This window comes from Festucalex cinctus, chromosome 5, assembly GCF_051991245.1.
Source record: "Festucalex cinctus isolate MCC-2025b chromosome 5, RoL_Fcin_1.0, whole genome shotgun sequence".
Classification (NCBI taxonomy): Eukaryota; Metazoa; Chordata; class Actinopteri; order Syngnathiformes; family Syngnathidae; genus Festucalex; species Festucalex cinctus.
In genome coordinates, this window is record NC_135415.1 from 14777470 (window position 1) to 14797506 (window position 20037).

The 20037-nt window shown below is 38.6% G+C and overlaps 2 protein-coding genes across 3 annotated transcripts in view; both read left to right on the forward strand.

Moving 5' to 3' along the window:
- malt1 (MALT paracaspase 1) overlaps positions 1-14532 on the forward strand; it is a 17938-nt gene extending 3406 nt beyond the window's left edge. The window contains exons 3-18 of one of the 2 annotated variants that reach the window (XM_077520674.1): positions 138-304; positions 437-558; positions 1482-1629; positions 1798-1982; positions 3239-3335; positions 3418-3465; positions 4512-4535; positions 4622-4666; positions 5950-6153; positions 6213-6390; positions 7571-7642; positions 7740-7867; positions 9319-9459; positions 11037-11194; positions 11269-11394; positions 13315-14532. In XM_077520674.1, coding sequence (XP_077376800.1) covers positions 138-304; positions 437-558; positions 1482-1629; positions 1798-1982; positions 3239-3335; positions 3418-3465; positions 4512-4535; positions 4622-4666; positions 5950-6153; positions 6213-6390; positions 7571-7642; positions 7740-7867; positions 9319-9459; positions 11037-11194; positions 11269-11394; positions 13315-13716 — 2245 coding nt within the window. In that variant the 3' untranslated portion in view covers positions 13717-14532. The remainder of the gene's footprint in view (positions 1-137; positions 305-436; positions 559-1481; positions 1630-1797; positions 1983-3238; positions 3336-3417; positions 3466-4511; positions 4536-4621; positions 4667-5949; positions 6154-6212; positions 6391-7570; positions 7643-7739; positions 7868-9318; positions 9460-11036; positions 11195-11268; positions 11395-13314) is intronic. The other variant, XM_077520675.1, reaches the window with a different exon arrangement.
- Positions 14533-15778: 1246 nt separating this feature from the next.
- Positions 15779-20037, forward strand: emb (embigin). The gene is made up of 9 exons (XM_077520692.1): positions 15779-16019; positions 16906-16983; positions 17066-17249; positions 17400-17482; positions 17605-17741; positions 18087-18248; positions 18337-18457; positions 19384-19462; positions 19528-20037. Exons 1-9 carry the CDS (start codon positions 15851-15853, stop codon positions 19586-19588), a joined length of 1074 nt encoding a protein of 357 aa, XP_077376818.1. The 5' UTR covers positions 15779-15850; the 3' UTR covers positions 19589-20037.

The window sequence follows — 20037 nt, forward strand, 5'->3', positions numbered from 1 at the left end:
ATATTTCCTGAGTTTGGCAGCTCACAAAAGATTGACTTGCTTTGCTTGTGTAATTTCAGACTTGATGGGTGGGCAGACTCTCGGGTATTCAAAAGTCCATTTTGCATAATATGTCCCTTTTAAAAATGTCTGTGCAGTCCGGACGACTTGGAGATGTGCTCTCTGAAGGTCCTGCAGACCGACGGCAGCCCGAGCCGCATGCTGCTGATGCTCCTGGCCGAGCGAGGCTGCACGTGCGGCCACCTGATGGACTTCCTGCACGCGCTGGCCAACGCGGAGGCCCTGCACTGCCTCCAAGCGCCAGGTATGCTCAAAACCAGCCTGGTAAAAAGCCACAGTGGCGCTGGTACCTCACTTCAACAGTCCGTTTTATCACTTGAATAAACTCCCGCCTCTCCAGAATGCGCACCCACATTTGTGTGTTCCTTTTTTTCAGCCTTACGGATTATCACCCAGCCGCAGTCGGTGTCGCTGCTGTGCGGTCACAACTTGCGCCTCAGCTGCCACGCCGTGGGCCAATCACCGGTGATGTACCAGTGGTTCAAGTCCAAGGAGGAGGTAAGCCCACCTATTCAACTCTCACCCCAATTGGTTACTTGTATAACTTGTCTTATTGTCCAAATGGAAAGTCGACCTCGAGAGGTCACCATTTGACTACCTTTGCTTGGCATGTGTGAATTGAATTTGTTTATAAACCATAAATGTTTTCTATAATATTTAGGAGATATAAAATATGAATACAATATATATTATTTTATTTTCTAGCTACCATATATACTTTTAATTGTATGGTGGTCCACATTATTCTTTTGTTTTTAATTATAAAATATTAAATTGTGTCCATATTGAATATTAAACTCTTTTCTCTTTGACTTATATTAACTTTTTTTTTTTACATTTTACAAATTTCCCATCATACATACTACAGATTAGCACAAAAATATTAAATATGAAATATGTAAGATTATATTGAAGTTTATTATTATTATTAATAGCCAACCCTTAATTTTAAAAGGATACTTGACTAATTAAGCCATTTTCATCAGTAAAAAGTTAATATTTTGTCTACAATTAAACTTTATTATTTTTCATATACAATTAGAACCTTGAAAAAGTAATTTTTCTACTTGCTGTCCAACGATGATATCACCTGTGCTGAGGAAGTAGGTAACAACCAATCATGGCTCAGTTTACTGACCAAACCCAGAAAACAAATGAGCCATGATTGGCCGTTACCTACTTCCTCAGCACATGTGATGTCATCATCAGTCGACAGCAAGTAGAAGAAAAAAAATACTTTTTGAAGGTATTAATTGTACATGGAAAAATAATGAAGTTATCAAATTCATTCTGGACAAAATTATATTAACTTTTCACTGTTGAAAATTGTTCAATGAGTCAAGTATCCATTTAAATTGTTTCCAACTCTAAAAATGCTTAGAATTTTGCAATCCTTGTCCGTCCCACGTGTTCCACTGCAGGTGCCAAATAGTTCCTCCGCCGACATGACCATCAGCGGCGTCCACGTGAAGGACGGCGGCTTCTACATCTGCCGTGTCAGCTGCGGCGAATCCTTCCAGTTCAGCCAGTGGGCTCAAGTAGACGTCCTGGATGCGTCCACGTGGAGCGGTGAGCCCTTGACGAAGCACGAGTGCCGTGTCTTGTAAAGTGGTGGGAAGTAGTTATTATAATCTTGGTTGGCACCGCGCATCAAAACAACATTCATGAACTTTACCTATTCTTTGATTTGTCAAAATAAATTTTTTTGCACTTTTTTTTTTTTTTTTTTTTTTAAAGGCCAGGCCCAGAACTGCCAGTCGTCAGACGGTCATCTGGAGGTGGCCGTGCAACCTCGCCCGCAGCGTCTCCTAGCTGGCGCCACCCTCCAGTTGGAGTGCGGCGCCGCGGGGTCTCCCATCCCTCGCTATCAGTGGCACCGTGATGGCGCGCCTCTCCCAGGTGCCACCAGGAGGAAACTCAGCGTGAGCTATGAGAGAAAGAATTCAATACCTCTCACACACCATTTGAAACGATCTCAAACATAATTGAAACGCTTTGATACACAGTAGGGAAATGCTGTCAGAAACACTACTGAAATGCTCCATACACACCACTGAAAATTTAAACACTCTCATACACACTACTAGAACATTCTCATATACACTCATTAAATGCTTGCACATAGACTACTAAAACGTGCACATGTACTCAACTGAAATGCTCTGTTTTACACTACTGAAACACTCTCACGCACTATTGAACCACTCTACACACCTTACTGTAATGCTCTCACACACGCTATTGTAATGCTCCAGACACCAGATTTAGACACTTTCATACATACTACTTAAAAGCTCTCATACACACTACTGAAACTCATACACACTACGTACACACTACTAAAATGTTCACATACACACTACTAGAAAATTTTCATGTCGTCAGTAAAATGTTCTCATACGCACTACTGAATTGTTCCCATACACACTACTGGAACATTGCCATAAACACCAATGAAATGCTCTCGTATACACTCCCGAAATGCTCCCATTCATACTGCTGAAATGCTTTCATACAAAATACTGAAATTGTCCCAGATACACTACTGGAATGTTGTCATAAACACTAATGAAATGCTCTCATTACACCACTGAAATGCTCCCATTCGTATTACTGAAATTCTCCCATTGACACTCCTGGAAGGCTCTCATACACACTGCTGAAATGTTCACATAAACACTACTGGAACATTGCCATAAACACAAATGAAATGTTCTCAAGTATACCCCTAAAATGCTGTCATGAAAAATACTGAAATGTTTCCATTCATACTACTGAAATGCTCCCATATACACACTGTAATGCTCCCATTGTACAACTGAAACATCCGCCAACACTCCACACGCACCCTACGGGAATTCTCTCTCAAACACATATACACACTATTGTAGTGCTACACATGCCCGACTGAAACGTTTGCATACACACTATTGCAACATTCATACATTTTACCTAAAAGCTGTTTTCAAGGATTCCAGTTGTGTGTGTGAGTGAGATAATTTGAGAAGAGGTTGTGACTGTTTCTGTAGTTTGACTAAGAAAGAACGTGCAAGGTCTCCTCGTATTATTTCCCTAACGGCCCCGCACAGCGAGTGAAGCGTCACACTTGCGATGAGTTTATCCTTCTCAGTTTGTTTGTGTTTTTTTTGTTTTTTGTTTTTTGTTTTTTTTGTTTCAGATCCCGAACACCACGCCGGACCACCAGGGCAGATATCGCTGCAAGATCGTCAGCGGGTGCAAGAGGACGTGGACCAATGAGGTGGAGGTTTTGATCGGTACGTCAGCCACGCTTTTCCGTGCAATTTCTTCCGTAATGACATCTAAACGCTTATTTGTGTATTTTTTTTGGCTAAAAAGCTCCAAGTACGCTGGTCCAGATTTCGGGAGCAATGGAGTGCTCGGAAGGTAGAGTTGGAAGGAGGTCGCGGCTAGGCGCCGTAGCAGAGACGTATTATGCAGTTTCTTCACAATTGAAAACATTTATCGAGTGTCTTCACATTTCTGTCACGTTCTTTGGCAATCTTAATCTGTGCATCCAATAAAATTCAATGCAGCTATGCTTACCTGTTGATTATGACACAGTAGTTGCTCCAGCGGAGGATATGGATGTTTTAGCATGCGAGTGTCTCTTTATGAAAATGTTCAGACGGTGTTGTTCGGCATCCAGACCAAAAAAAACTGTGGAATTTTGTGAATTAGTTTATCCCATATTGCTTAATACTAACACACAAAGCAAAATACTATAGACAGGCGAGTGACATGTTCACAGTTAATATAATGATACTCACATGCATATATTCTTTATCCTTTGCATAAAAGAAACAAACAAAAACCATTAATGTTACTGCAGCTTACTAAGTGTGTGGAATTCTTTGTATATAATGACTGTATAGATTATACTACCCCCTGGTGGCCATGATGTGCGCACCAGAAGGCGCTAAGAAAAATAATGTACTGTAGTTTTTTTGTTTGTTTTTTGTTTTTTTGTTTTTTTTGTTTTTTTGTTTTTTTTGTTTTTTTTTTTATGCTTGGCATATTTTGACTAATGAAGACATCTGGTAAATGGTTTCACTTGTACAGAAAGCTGCACTCGTCTTCTTCAACATATGCAATGGGTCCAAATGGTTTACTCAACACTCACAGGGGTGCATGGCATGAATGGGCGGTTCTGTGAGAGGGTCACTCAGGGAAAGAAAGGCTGAGGCTGATGTCACAGATGCGACCACTTTATTAGGTACACCTGCTAATGAGCTCCAGTACGTAATGAAAGATAATGCTGACTTTTTGATTGAGGAATCAGAAATTAATCGAATTGCTGTTTGAATCACTCGTGTCTATGACGGCAGCCTATTCCTTCTACTGGCATTTTGGCTAATTTCCTAATCTTTTCAATTGTTAAAAAAAATAGTTCAGGTTGTCAAGCCTTAATTGTGCTTTGTTCTCATTCCTAGATGACATTTATGCTATTGGAGGAGGTATTTCTATTCATCACGCACTATTTTATACGCATAAGACAATTCATGTACATTTTTGACATTATGCGCTGCTGTTTGTGTTTTAGGTTCTGCCGATTTCCTCCTAAACAGTATACCTGAGCAACTGTATGGTGAGTGAAATTTCACGTATATGCAAATAATTACTTGTAAGGACCATCATGTATGCCTTTTAAAGGGACACTTGACTCATTGAACAGTTTTCAGCAGTGAAAAGTTAATATTTTGTATAGAATGAATGTGGTATTTTTCCATGTACAATTAATACCTTTAAAAAGTAATTTTTCTACTTGCTGTCGACTGATGATGACGTCACCTGTGCCGAGGAAGTAGGTAACGGCCAATCATGGCTCACCTGTTTTCTGGGTTTGCTCAGTAAACTGAGCCATGATTGGTCGTCATTAGAAGCAAGTAGAAAAATTACTTTTTAAAGCTATTAATTGTACATGAAATAAAATAATGAAGTGACCACATTTTTTACAGACAAAATATTAACTTTTTACTGCAGATAATGGCTTAATGAGTCAAGTATCACTTTGTCCGATCAACCATTTGGTTCTCAAAGGAGTGCTTTAACATTTGTAACACATTTTCTAATTATAGAGATCAAATAATATTGTGCTGTTGCATCCTATACTTATGAGATATTCACTATGATATTACTTCTTGGTTTAGTTTGGAAAAAAAACTATGATTTAAAAAAAAATGCAAAAACAGAAAATTTTATTTAAACAAATAAATTAAAACATGTTTTTTTGCTTTTTTTTATTACTAGCTAAAGGAAGTCAAGTCAAAAACATTTTTTTTTTTAAATAATGAAAATCTGTGCAGTTGCAAATAGCAATTAATTAATTTATTTATTAAAAAAAAAAGGAAACAACTAGTTGGTTGGGTGCGTTGAACATATAAACATAAACACCACAAGTATAAAATACAAGTTGATGTTAATGTTGATGTTCATAAGCATAATACTTCTATCATAATAATATACTAATAAGTTATTCTTACTAACATAAGAATTAAACAATAGAAAATAAACAAAACATGTTTATCTTAAGTAGTGTTGTTCCGATATCGATACCATACGGGTATCGGGAGAGGCCCCGATACTGCATTAAAGCAGTGGTATCGGCATCTGCAATTGCTAACAACTAACATGCGGTATCGGCATTGGCCGATACTGAAAAACTGGGTATCGGACCCGGTATTGCGGGGCAAAAAAAAAAATGGTATCGGAACAACACTAATCTCAAGTGCACAGATATATTGGAATGAGTTGTAAGTCCTTATCCATTACATATATACGCAGAGTGAGGCCTCCATAACTCGAGTTACACATTTGTCTCCATTTTAACATCATCTGTTCTGCCCCTTTGCTCCCCCTCCCACAATCCAGCAACGGACAAAGTCGCCTTGCTGATTGGCAACCTGTCCTACCAGAACCACCCGCAGCTAAAAGCCCCCATGGTGGACGTGTACGACCTCACCAACGTTTTGCGGCAGCTGGACTTCAAGGTGGTCTCCCTGCTGGACCTCACTGAGTCAGAAATGCGCAACGCCGTCCACGAGTTCCTGCGGCTGCTCCACAAAGGGGTCTACGGTACGTTCCCCGCCTCGCGTTGAAGATGTCCGGGGTGATGGCAGGCTTCTCCTCGGCAGGCTTGCTGTACTACGCCGGGCACGGCTACGAGAACTACGGCAACAGCTTCATGGTTCCGGTGGACGCGCCCAACCCGTACCGCTCGGCCGACTGCTTGTGCGTGCAGAGCATCCTCAAGCTGATGCAGGAGAAGGAGACGGGCCTCAACGTCTTCCTGCTTGACATGTGCAGGAAGAGGTGGGTCAAAAAAAACTCACGGAATCACACAGTGTGTGGGAAGAATAAAACTAATAAAAAGAAACTTGATGATAGCGGCTGAACTGACTCAGTTTTGACTAGTGTTCATTTTATTCGCCATTTTTAAATTTAGTCTCAGTTATAGTCCAATTTCAGTCACCCTTTTTCGTTTTTATCACAGTCAGTATCACAGTCAATCTCATCGCGCTTTTATTTATTATAGATTCTATAATAAATATCGACTAAACTGTCAATTTAGTCGACTAAAATTGCTTTTTTTTTTGTCGACTAAAATTGGATTTAAACTAAAATACAACCAGATGACTAAATTATGACTAAAACTGTCATTAATTTTAGTCAAAAGACTATAATTGAAACTAAGAAATATTCTTGTCAAAATTAACTTTTTATTGGTCTAGTTTTAGTCAACAAAAACTGTCAACATTTTAGGCTTTTTTTCGTGGGGACAGTCACTTACCCCTGTTTAGTTTTGTCAGCAGATTATGTTGAACATTTCGGATCTAAAAATATTTCACATGACGTTTCACGTTATAGTCGTTGGATTAATGTTAAGTTATAAATTACTATAATTTCCTTGTTTTTTTGTTTGTTTGTTTGTTTTTTTCTTTAAACCTTCACCGTGAATCCACCTCCAGTCTATCCCATGTTTATGCATGTTGCACTTGCTAGCTGCAGATTTGAAAGGGGAGGGGTCACTGTGTGTCACATGACTGTGTCACAGACGTGACAGGTTAGCAGAGAGAAGATTTTACAAATCATATAATATTCGTCTCGTTTTTGTTCGTGTGCGTTTTCGTCTTGTCTTCTTCACCAGTCGACGAAAATGCATACTGATTTAGTCACAGTTATTCTTTATTAATGAGGGTTAAAAATGTGTGTTGACGATATTAGTTTTGTTTAGTTTTGGTGATGAAATTAACACTAGTTTTGACAATTATAGCTTGAGGTTGAGGTGATTTTTGGATGCCTTGCTGAAACAACAGATGGTGCATTTGTGCCACAAACTAGAAGAGTTGCCTTAAGTGTGTTCCAAAAAAAATAAAATAATCACTTGCAAAATATGACTGCCTGTCCTCAAATATAACAAAAGCACAAGTAGCATTCATTCAAATTTGGGGCTGGGCCAGCTGTGTAAAATAAATCCGGCCGTACTTTCCAGGAATTTCCACGACGACAGCACGCACAACGTCGTCTTGAGGGTGACGGCCAACATCGTTTTCGGATACGCCACGTGAGTGTGAAACTTTTCTCACGCTTGCTGTTTCTTATTCCCAAAGTGGGATTTAAAGAAAAAAAAAAAAAAAAGGGTAACATTTGTGTTCTCGAAGGTGTCAAGACGCCGAGGCCTTCGAGCTGAGCTCCAGCGACTTCACTAACGGCGTGTTCGTCAAGTTCTTGAAGAAACGCTTGCTGGATGACGAGAAGATCACCGTGGTGCTGGACAGAGTCGCAGAGGGTAACAAGAATCACAACACAGGAATAAAACTAACACTAATTTAAAAAAAAAAAAATTGTAATGTTCATCTCATGTAATGATAAAATATCCACTCACTGGCCACAATATTAGGTACACCTCTACAGTAATCTTTTCTTTTGGTTAATACATTAACAGAAAGGTCTGTTATAATTTAGGAATGTAACGATAATGGCAATATCGTGATATTGCGATATCAAAACTGCCACAATATATCGTCGTCATGTCACAATATTAAAAGCAGCATTTTTTTTTTTTAAGTAAGGTTGGTTTGCATTTGTGCAATTCTAGCACCCTCTGGTGGCTATTTTTTTTTTTTTTAAGTGCAGTTTAATTTTCATAAGGCATGTTTGGCCATATCTATGTTTAAAATCCACGCTATTGGTCAGAGGAAGCGGAACATAATATGATTGTGAAGCAAGTCAATATGTGGAGGAACTCAATGTGTGCCTGCATTAGCAGAAAGTAAGTGCCTCAATGTTAAGTGTTATTGGAGATTGTAGGTTGTTTATATGCATTGCTATAATGTACAAAGGCACAATATCGTGTTTTTTTTGTTTTTTTTTAAGTATGAGTAAAAAAATTTACAATATTGTTTTTTATATCGCAAACAATATCGTGGTAATTGTATTGTGACCTTCATATCGTGTTAAATATATCGTGATGTTTGGATATCGTTACATCCCGATTATACTTTGTAGAAAAAAAAAAAAAAAAAAAAAAAAAAAAAGCAAAAAAAAAAAACGCTTGTAATGTGATCAGTATGTTGGGGAAAAAAAAGGAAAACATTTTATACAAGTGAAAGGTTTCTATTATGTTAATTCATTTCAATTGTTCAAATCAAAAAGTGAAATCCATGATGCTGAGTAAGCGATCGTTTCTGAAAGCTGACAAAAGCCCACAATTTACCATTTCAAATGAAAATATCACATAAAAAAAAAAAGTTACAGGAATTGTATCGGTCGACGAGATGTTTTATTGAATTTATATTGATTAGTTTAGTTTCCTTTTTTTTTATTGAACTACTGAACTAAATGAACTTTTCTTTGTTATTCTAATATACTGAGATGCAAGACACATTTAGCGTGTCAAAATGGCCGACATAGGCATCACTAAGGCAATAGAATAATGCGATTGTCTTACGGCCAGTCAGCAAAGGCAATTGTAATAAGGAAACATTATTTATAGAGCACTTAAAAACCCACTGCAGTTGTAACAGAGTGCTTTACATAAGATCAAATATTAAAAAAATTAAAAAATAGTAGAATAAAAATATTGCGTTGGCGCCATTTTGGTGACATTGTTAAGTGAGTTAAGACAAAAGTGGTGCTTTGTTGCTATCATGTGGCCATCTATAGCCAATTCTAACTAAATTAGTCTTTTTTTTTTTTTTTTTTTTTTTTTTTTTCTTTTTTTTTCCTTGCCGTGCGCAGACATGGGTCAGTTTGACGCCACCAGGGGCAAGCAGGCGCTGGAGATCCGCAGCAGCCTGTCGGAGCGGCGGGCCCTGACCGACCCGGTGTTGCCCGGTGCCACCGACCTCCCCCACAGTCAACAGTGGGCCAAAGCTCACGGTGAAGTTGCCGCTCGCTCACGTTGTCCTCCCATAATTGCTTGAATGTCTTTCTGGTTATTACATCCCATCGGCATACAGAGGATATCAAATGTCGACACGTTCAAGTGTCAGATTTTTGCAATATTTAAAAAGGAGACCAAGATAAATCATTTCTAAACTTTATCGCGTTAACGTTACCAATAACCTGTACATATCAACTGAAAAAAAAACAGTATTTTAATTTTGGGGAAGTCAAACTAAACAGAGATCATATGATTGCACACCCTTTTATAACTATTCATGTGTTCAGAATTAATGACGTTAAAATGGGAGTCAACGCACTCTTACCACCATTTGAAATATCTAGCGGTTAAGAAGATGAAATAAATTAAATAAATAAAAATAATTAGAAGTCCACACAGAGGTATGTGGACTTTTTATTTATATATTCAAGCGGTTAAGAAGATGGATGGATAATAAATAAATAAATAAATAAATAAATAAATAAAAAGTCCACACACCCCTGTGGACTTTTTATAATTTTTATGTATGTATGTATTTATTTATTTATTTATTTATTTAATATCCATCTTAATCGCTTGTGAAGAGCAAGCGGTTAAGAAGATGGATGGATATTAAACAAATAAATAAAAATGATAAAAAGTCCGCACAGGGGTGTGTGGACTTTTTATTTATGTATTTATTTATTTAATATCCATTAAGAAGATGGATGGTTATTAAATAAATAAATAAATAAAAATAATAAAACATCCACACGGGTTATTTAGTCATTCATTTATTTAATATATTTTCTTTTATTTATTTAATATATTTTTTAATTTAATGTTTATTTATATATTTATTTAGTTATTTATTTTTATTTTATTTACACTTTCAGCCATAGGGCCCAACTGTCCTGGATTTTTTTTTTTTTAAAGTTAAATTCTGATGAATTAATTTTATTCATTAAATATATTTCGGATTAATTCAAAATTATATTTAATGAATAAAATAGCTTACAACACACTAAAGATATTAATTAAAATATACACTAGACTTGTGAAGCTGTAAGAAAATCTGATGAAAGTAACCAACATAGCTGCCTATGGGTGAAAAACAAGTTGAGAGAGACAATTATATATATATATATATATATATATATATATATATATATATATATATATATATATATATATATATACATATAGTCTCCGGTTCGAGTCCAGGCTCGGACCTTCCTGGGTGGAGTTTGCATGTTCTCCCCGTGCCTGCGTGGGTCTTCTCCGGGTACTCCGGTCTCCTCCCACATTCCAAAGACATGCATGGCAGGTTAATTGGGCGCTCCGAATTGTCCCTAGGTGTGCGTGTGAGTGTGGATGGTTGTTCGTCTCTGTGTGCCCTGCAATTGGTTGGCAACCAGTTCAGGGTGTCCCCCGCCTACTGCCCAGAGCCAGCTGAGATAGGCGCCAGCAGCCCCCGCGACCCTTGTGAGGAATAAGCGGTCAAGAAAATGGATGGATGGATGGATATATACATATATAAAAATCATGACAGCCATTTTGAATGCCCTGTTGACGTCACATTTGCATTTTCCAGAGCTTCCAGACAGCATGTATGTGGACTTTGAGTGCGGCGCTCGGATCAAGTTGGGCTTCGCAGCCGAGTTCTCCAACGTTCTGGTGGTTTACACGCACATCGTCAGGAAGCCCGCCGAGCTCTCCCTGTGCGAGGCGCACGTCACCGACTTCCCGCAGGTTGGGGATAGCGCCGGTAAGCGAGACGTACAACTGCGTGCCTCAATGGACCCCATCCTTTTGCCTTTTTTCAGGAGCTGGACGTGGACCCAAAGGCGATGAACCGGACCAGCCCAGAGGACACGGGCGTCTACCTGCTGTCCAGTAACCTTCCGCAGCATTGTCTCTACACCAGACTGTGCTCGCTGCAGAAGCTCAAGGCAAGTTAACCACTTCCTGATTACTGGACATTCGGGGTGGGAATTTTTGACCATTTGATTGACAATGATTTCTGTTTCATTTTATAGATGAGCACATAATTGTCACGATCTATTCCAGCCTGACTCGCTAATACTAATTCGCGACACTTTTATCCCTCGAAATAATGGCTATTCATCCAAAAGGCTTCAGGAATGTAAACAGAGAAGCATCTTGTCAGTACTCACCAGCATATGCTCTTCCTACGCTGCAAAAAAAAAAAAAAAAAATCAACTTTTATTGGCATAACTTGATCATGATTTTTTCCCTTCTACTCTCTAATGTGGCTGCAACTTAACTGTGTATCAGATCGCACAGGACCACACTGCCCATAAGTGGCCAAATAGGGTACAACATGAACAGCGTTCCCAGTACACAAACAAAGGCAAGACACTAGTGTTAATTTTGTCTGCCATTTTTAAATTTAGTTTTGGTCCAATTTTAGTCACGTTTGTTAGTTTTTAATTACAGTTAGTTAACCTCTTCCAATTTTTATGTAGTCCATTTTTAGTCGACTATAAATCTAGCATTTTAGTTTTTATTTTAGTCCAAGAAATCGGGATTTTATTCGGCTAGTTTTAGTCATCAAAAACTGTCAACATTTTACTCTAGTTTTAGTCAGAACAACCATTTTACCCCTGTATATTTTTTTGTCAGCAGATTTATTGAACTTTTTTTAATCTAAAACTATTTCACATAAAATTTTCTCATCTTTTTGATGAAAAACAACTTGACACACAGTTATTGTGGCTTACTACTTCTATGCTATTAGCTAGCATTAGTTAGCGGTCGCATTATTATTGTTGGAACGTTATAGCCGTTGGATTAATGTTAAGTTATAACCATAATTTACTTTTTTTTTTTTTTTTTTACCTTTTAAAGGTGTATTCAAGGATCTTCTCAAAAAGTAGAAGCCAAACGTCCGTTTGTCGCTTTTTAAAAAATGCGCATGGCAGACATCCTATCAGCTCTCCTGCTCGTCCGCGGGGGTGGGGCCGGGGGCGAGTGCGCATGCTCAGCTAAGAACGAGCACGCACGAGGTCGTTACGGCAGATTGATTGACAGGATTGAGAACCAATTGTTAAGATCATCCACCCAGAAGACGGAGAGACAAAAGATCCTTGAATACACCTTTAGGGGTGGGCGATATGGTAAAAATGTCATATCACGATTCTTTAAAAATAAATTCACGATCTCGAATTTATCACGATTTTTTTTTAAACATATTTTTAGACTAATCTAACACATTTCTGTACGGAGCCCCTAAGGTGCCATGGTAGAAAAAAACAAAAAAACTTTATTTACAAAGATTGCGAGGGAACGCAAAGTTTTTTTTTTTTTTTTTTCTACCATGTCACCTTAGGGGCTCCGTAGCATCAAGCATAAACCAAGCTTGAGCGCGCATAAACTGTATAAAATGTGCCCTACAGACGATCTTGTCGATCATTCAGCTTTATGAGATCGTCAAGACTTAACGATCTTTAACAATCTAATATTGTCATATCGCCCACCCCTACTTTAAGTGAAGGACATTTTTGTCTCGTCTTCATTAGTCGACGAAAATGCATACTGGTTCAGTCCTATTATTGTTTTTTAATGAGGGTTTTAGTCTAGTCTAGTTTTAGTCCGGTGAAAAGTGTGTTGACGAAATTATTTTTGTTGACGAAATTAACACTACAAGACCAGTATAAAATAATGTAAATAAAATAAATTTTAGGACATTTAAAATCGATTTTGAATTGTACTAAATGAGGATCGCAATTCTTATGAGAATTGATTTATTCATTTATTTTTATTTTTTTGGCTCACCCCTACTGGTCATCCCCTCGCAAGTTAATAGCCAAAATGAAAATGAACGGTTATCAATTCTCGTTGCCCACCAGAATGATCTGGTGTTCACCGCATGCCTGCGCGGCGCCTCGGCAGCCATGGACGCCGACGACAGCGTCTGCTGGACCGAGCGCGTCGACATCGGCAAGCCGCTGATCGCCCGCCTGGACTTGCATCATCGAGCCACGCGGCAGAACAGCTGCCTGCTGACGTGCCCCGTGCCGCACAGCCCCACGGCCCAGAACCGCCACCCGAACCCGCACCTGGATTATCCCCTGGACCGGGAAAGCGGCCGCCCGGCGCCCCGTCATCACCGCCTTGACGTTCCCGAGTGCGCGCGGACGGCGGCGGACGGCGTGGCGGCCTGCGGTTCCAGCATCCCTATCGAAGCCAGCGACGACATGGACGAGCTGCAGACGGCGTTCATCAAAAGTTTGCAGTTGCAGCAGCCCTGAAGCGACATCCAACCAGTAGGACTATTATCATATCTAGTTTTTAATAACATGAAAAATCACATTCCATTCTTTCATTAGAAAAAATATTTCTACCTTATTCTGTTCTTTAGTAATCACCATTTGAAAAGAGGTAATATGAGTGACATTGAGCGAAAATTGAAAAGATAGGAAGAAAACAAGCTTATTGTGAAAACGATACATTTTCTCCACACCAGTGACTTTGACACAAATATTATTTTGTTTAGTGGCGCTCTGTGAATTAGGTTTAATGTGACAGACTTTGATCATTCACGTCAACCTTGAAAACATTCGATTTCATCCGATTCCGTCATGTTTCATTGTAATTCCATACAGCCCATTGAAAAGAGATACAATGCTGCCATCTGCTGGCCATAGTTAGTGTCTGTTTTTGATTCCACAACTCCATTGACCAGCAGCGCTGCACTTAGACGTTGCACTTCCCATTTATTTATTTAAAAACAAAACAAAAAAAAAACAAAAAAAAACGTAGTTGACGTCATTTAACGTTTATGGTGGCATACGTCATGATTGTATGAAACATAATTAAACGTTTTTGGCAGTCAAAGTTAAGAATGATGTACTGTTTTGCCTGTAAATAGTCTGTGTGTATAAAAAAAAAAAAGATAAGAATATAAGATAAATGTTTACTCGTGAATCAGAATAGAACACTATGCATTACATTTGTACATGGAATATATTAAAAAATAAAGTATCAAAATAAAACATGACCAACTATTTACAATATAGTTATGTACATACAATAGTGTCATATAAATAAGATTAAACTCTATTTAACATGTTTATCTGTCTGCTTTATTTATTAGAATACTGTGTTTAGACCAGTAGGAGAGCATAGAACATTCAGGTATTACTGTAAAGTCCATTTTTGACTTAACTTCTCCTCCTTTGTTGAGATATGTTATGGACTTAAGGAGAATTGAAAAAGTGCTTCCTTCCGAACATACAGTAAGTACTTTTTTTTTCCTGAAGTATACGCAACTTGTTTTGTTTTATTTTAAATGTATGGTGGCAGATTTTGATTACTGGGAAACTTGGTTTAGTGGGGCAGTGAATGAGAGTGATTCGGGTGTGATTGTGTGTGTTTGTTTATGTTGTTGACTTGTGTTATGGACCAATATTTACCTTATTTTGTAGATTACTGTCATGTGTATGTGTTGGAAGGACCCTCTCGAAAATGTGATGATGCATTTCAAGGGGATATCCATAAAACCAATTAATTAAACAATTAACTCATTCAACCCCAAAAACTATAAATACATATTTAAATACTTTGTCCTTCACTCCCCAAAACATATTTATACGTTTTGTTGTTGTTGTTGTTTTTTTATGCTGTAGCATACAGAAAGCTTTGATGCAGCTTCTGATCTGAAGAGGTCGCTTAAAGCAATGGTAGTTATTACAAAAAACGGCCAGCAGGTGGCAGCAGAGTTTGAGATCAGCCAGGGCCATGTTGCAACAAGCTCTTTTCCCCAGTGTTTTCAACAAGTTTGTGAATAACTATGAAACTTGTGCAAAACGGAAACGGATACAAACATACTTTTTTTTTCCTGATGAAAGAAGAGAAACTTATCTTTCTTTTGTTAGGTTCCATGTTTTTATAGCAAAAGAACACAATATTCTCTGGGCCTTGCAAAATCAGTCAAAATCCGGGTAAAACAGCTTCAGTGAAACTGCCTGGGAGTGAATGAGATAATTATTATCACACTCCGAAAATTCACCATTCTTTGGGATGTAATGTTCTTTTTTTTTTTCTCTTTTTTTTTTAATAAGCTTATTTCAGCATAGCTAAAATAAGAAATAAATAATTAATATGTCACATTAATAAGGAAATCATATTAAAGGTACCCTTTTTGACACATGTACTTGACTTGACCTTGTACTGCTCCGCTCTGAAATGGCTTCAAGTCGTCACTCCTCTTGTAAGACGGGACCAACGTGAAAATAATATTAGCGCGCAAACACAACATTAAAATGTCACAAGCTAATTAGGAGCCTGCGGGACAGCGACTGCTTCCCTCTCCGGCAGGAGCAGCCCGCTGACTTGTCATGCGAGAGAAACGGACGCTGACGACAGCGCGGAGGCGTCACCGTGATGCAGCAAGAGAGTGAGGACGAGGACGAGGACGAAGGGGGAGGGAGGAAGGGTGAACTGCTCCACTCTGCAAGACGGGACGCACAGAATAACATCATCATCATCGTCACCATGATGCCGGCCTCCTGGATGCTCCTGCTGCTGGCCTGCTGCGGACGTGGCAACGCAAGTAAATATGTTTATCTAATATTCAGTGCAATGGTGTGTGTTTAGTTCGCAGGCCTTGTCCTTCAAGTCGCGTAACCTGCTGCAGAGGAACCAGCAGCTAAAAATAATAATTAGACTGTTTTGTTTTGGAGCCTGTTTTTTTTTTTTTTCTTCCATTTTGACAGCTACACAATTTCACTTTATTATAAAATTGTATTGTTGCTGTTGAGAATACTATATTATGGGTTATGGTGTTTATTATGGACCTTTATTTGTACAAATTATATTTTCCCAATTATATGAACAATAAATTTATAATAAGTATTTTTGTATAGAATAATGCAGTTGATGGATTAGTTTTAATATATATGTTTTAATTAACAGTATGTAAAACTAACACGCACACAAAAAAAAAAAAAAAACGTCGGATATAATGTGAAACACCATCGATGGGCTAATTGAGATTAGGATTGATGTTACAGTAGTTCTAAACCTTCAACTCACAGCGCAGTAAGACATACTAAAAGCATGCAACAATTATGGGACCTTTTCTGCCTCTTCTTCTTGTTCTTAATTCAGTACTTCTTAATTATTTTTTGCTACAAGAGATTGAAAATATTTCACGCCCCCAACAACTCTCTGTTGTGAATATAAATAGTATCGTTTGTCTACAAAATTGTGCTAATAGTGCGCCCCTCCTCGGGCGCACTCTGACAATGAAAGCGCTAGTGCCACCTACTGTAATGGATGCGCAATTACTTTATTCTAGTACAACAAGAAAACACAGTGAAGGTGCGGAACTGTAAATATCCTGTATACTGTAAAAACATATATCTAAACGATCACTATGACAAAAAATGATCCCTTAAAAATCTGCAAAATAGCGTACAGTACATATTTCTTATCAGAGACAGTCGGCCAGACGCTGCCTCCGGTGGATCCTGGTGGTCATTTCCCGTCAGATGTGCGGAGTGTGTTGCTTAAAGGTAAAAAACACAAATCAACATTATAACTGAACCATATATTGTAGTGATTTAATCGCTTCTTGAATGTTCTGGTCCAACACAGGAAAAAGCCACACGGACAAAATTGAGGTGTCAGGTGCCGTCAATCTGACGCTGCAGTGCAACTGGACGGATGACGGCAACGGTGCGGACAACGTGACGGGATACTGGAGAAAAGACGGGCAAGATATCGCCAACAGTCACGTGACGCTGCAGCTGGACAACCAGCAGTTTCAGCTTCAAAGAATGTAAGACACTCAACAGTGGTTCTCTCACCTCTCGCTATATATATATTTATATTTTAGAATACATTTACACCGTTTCTGTTCAAATCATGTGTTAAAGTGTGTGTGAAAGGCAAAACTATCTACAAAAATCTGTTTATCTTGCTTTCCGAGGTTCATCATTAAAGACGAAGAAAGTCTGGGAAGATATTCGTGCTTGTTTGGAAAAGAAGCAAAGGTTGACTTCATTTTAGCAGGTGAGTTTTTCCCCGTGAAAAGCGGCAGATCGGGACCGAGTCTTACCACCATGAGGAAAAAACTGCGTTTAATTGAAAAAGAATTTATGAAGATGATGATGATGTTGGCCATTTTCCACCAGTGCCGCACATCGGCGACGTTCGGGACAAGCCGGTGGTGAGCTATGCTGGGGACTCGGTGGTGTTGGTGTGCAAGATGGATGACAACAAGCCCAAACCCAAGACCTGGTTGTGGTTTCGAGCCAACGGCACTGACAAGGTGTGACATGCGCAAGGAATAATTTGTAACAGATCTCATCATGGGCCGTCAGTGACAATTTCTGTCTCCAATTGTGATTAAAAGGTGCATGAAGAAATTCACCAACGTTTACACTATAAGAAATGTAATGAAGCAGTCACGTTTTGCTTCTCAACAAAAAAATTTTGATAGTCATAACTGCATACCTTTTTAAAAACAACAAACTTTTCATTCCTTTTTGGTGTCTGAGTGTGCTTATTTTTATGCTACTCAGGATCTCTGTTAATGTGTAAACAAACCACTTTACGGAAGTTTGTTACTCGATGTTTTCACGTTTTTTTGTGCTATTTCCTACTCTTGTCTTAGGAGCAGATCGACTCTGTGGCGGAACCTCAAAAGTACCAAATCAAGAATGACGGCAAGGCCACCAAGCTGCAAGTGTACAATCTGACCATGGACGACTCGGTTCTGTTCTACTGCGGTGCCGTGTTCGCCATCGGCACGGCCTTCAGCCACCTGGAGCTAAAGGTAGGTGACATTAACACTTGCAGCAAAATCTATAGTAATAGGTATGTATTTTTTTTTGCATACTGTATATTTGGTTTGTACTAAAAAGGTGATCACCATTTACGAGCCCTTGAAGCCCTTTGTCGCTATCGTACTGGAAGTCCTCGTCCTGGTCGCCGCCATCTTGCTCTTTGAGAGGAGTCAGTCCAAGAAGAGCCAAGCACAAGAAGGTATGCAGGACACAACATTAGGCACATCTGCGCCATCTCATAATAATAAGCGATTTCTTTCCATTATAACACAAACGGCAGTGGGGGGAAAAATACTACCTTGCTGCTTTATTTGTTTGATTGTTGGACAACTTGACTATTTTCCGTTCTGTACATCTAACTAGCTAACTAACACACTTTTACTAGCTAGCCAACTTAATGAATAGCTAGCTAAATATCTAATACCTTAGCTAAAAAGCTAGCTAACTAGATAACTAACCAAGTATGTTTACTAGCTAACCACCTTAATGTCTAACTAGTTGACTAACTACTGAACCACCTAACTAACTTCATAACTTTCACTAGCTAGCCAACAAAATACCTTGCTCGCTAGCTCCAGCGTCTATATAAGTAGTATACAAAGTATATAACAAACTAGCTAGCTAACTAACATCTAACTAAATAACCTAGTAACTTTTGCCAGCTCATCAACTAAAGATGTAATGTAGATAACTAGACACCTAGTTAAATAGTAATGTAAGTAGCAAATGACTAACACAATGACTTTTGCTCACCAACTAATGTAACTAGTTAGCTAACCATCCGTCCATTTTATTCCTCACAATGGTCATGGGACTAGCTAACTAACTTACTGAAAAGATAGTTAACTTGATAGCTAACTAACTAGCCAGCTAACTAGAACCTGATTGTTTACTAGTTAGCCACTCAATGTTTAGCTAACTTATTAACAAGATATATATCTAACTAACGTAATAATTTTATACATTTACTAACTAGTAAACTTGTCTAACCAGTGAGCTAGCTAACTAGCCAACCTCTTGCCTTCATGCATGGGGTTGACAATGCTGTTTTAACTGGCATAAGTGTTAAATGAATCACTTTTGCATTGGGTGTGCCTAATAATATGACCACCGTGTCCTGGTCAGCCTCGGGGAACGAGGTGGCCAACACCGAGCCCCCGACGACCACCAACGTCGAGCCCCTCACGACCACCACAGCCACCACGTGAGTACCCACAATGCATTGCTTAGCTTTTGTGCGCATGTTGATTTTGTGAGCTCTTCTTTTAGGCCGTCGGGAGAAAGCAACGGGCTGGAAGAGAACACCTCGGCCAGGCAACGCAAGGCTTGAAAATGTCACTCAACAAAAGCAATATGACTGTGGATTTAATAATTATAGCTCCAAATCCAATCTATGACCTCTACCTAGTATTATAATAAAGCAGCTTTATTTATTTATTTATTTTAACAGACAAAAAGGCAATAACACTTGATTGCAAATCAGTTAGCTGATATGTCAAGGTGCTGAACATGTGCAGGTCCCTAGCTCACTAAAAATGAATATATTGTATAACTTCCTGTATTATTAGAAGTCATAGAGAATGTGGTGTGCACTTTTTTTTGGTGTACTGTACTGTAAATCCACATTTTCTGTTTCATATATGGTACATAGCTTGTGTGTCTTCCATTGTGTTTAGAGAGTCACATTCAAATGACAGTATTAGTAATTACTGTCAATAAAACACATTATGTAACACAGGAGGGCAGAAATAATAAGAATAAAAAAAAAAAGTATCAGCA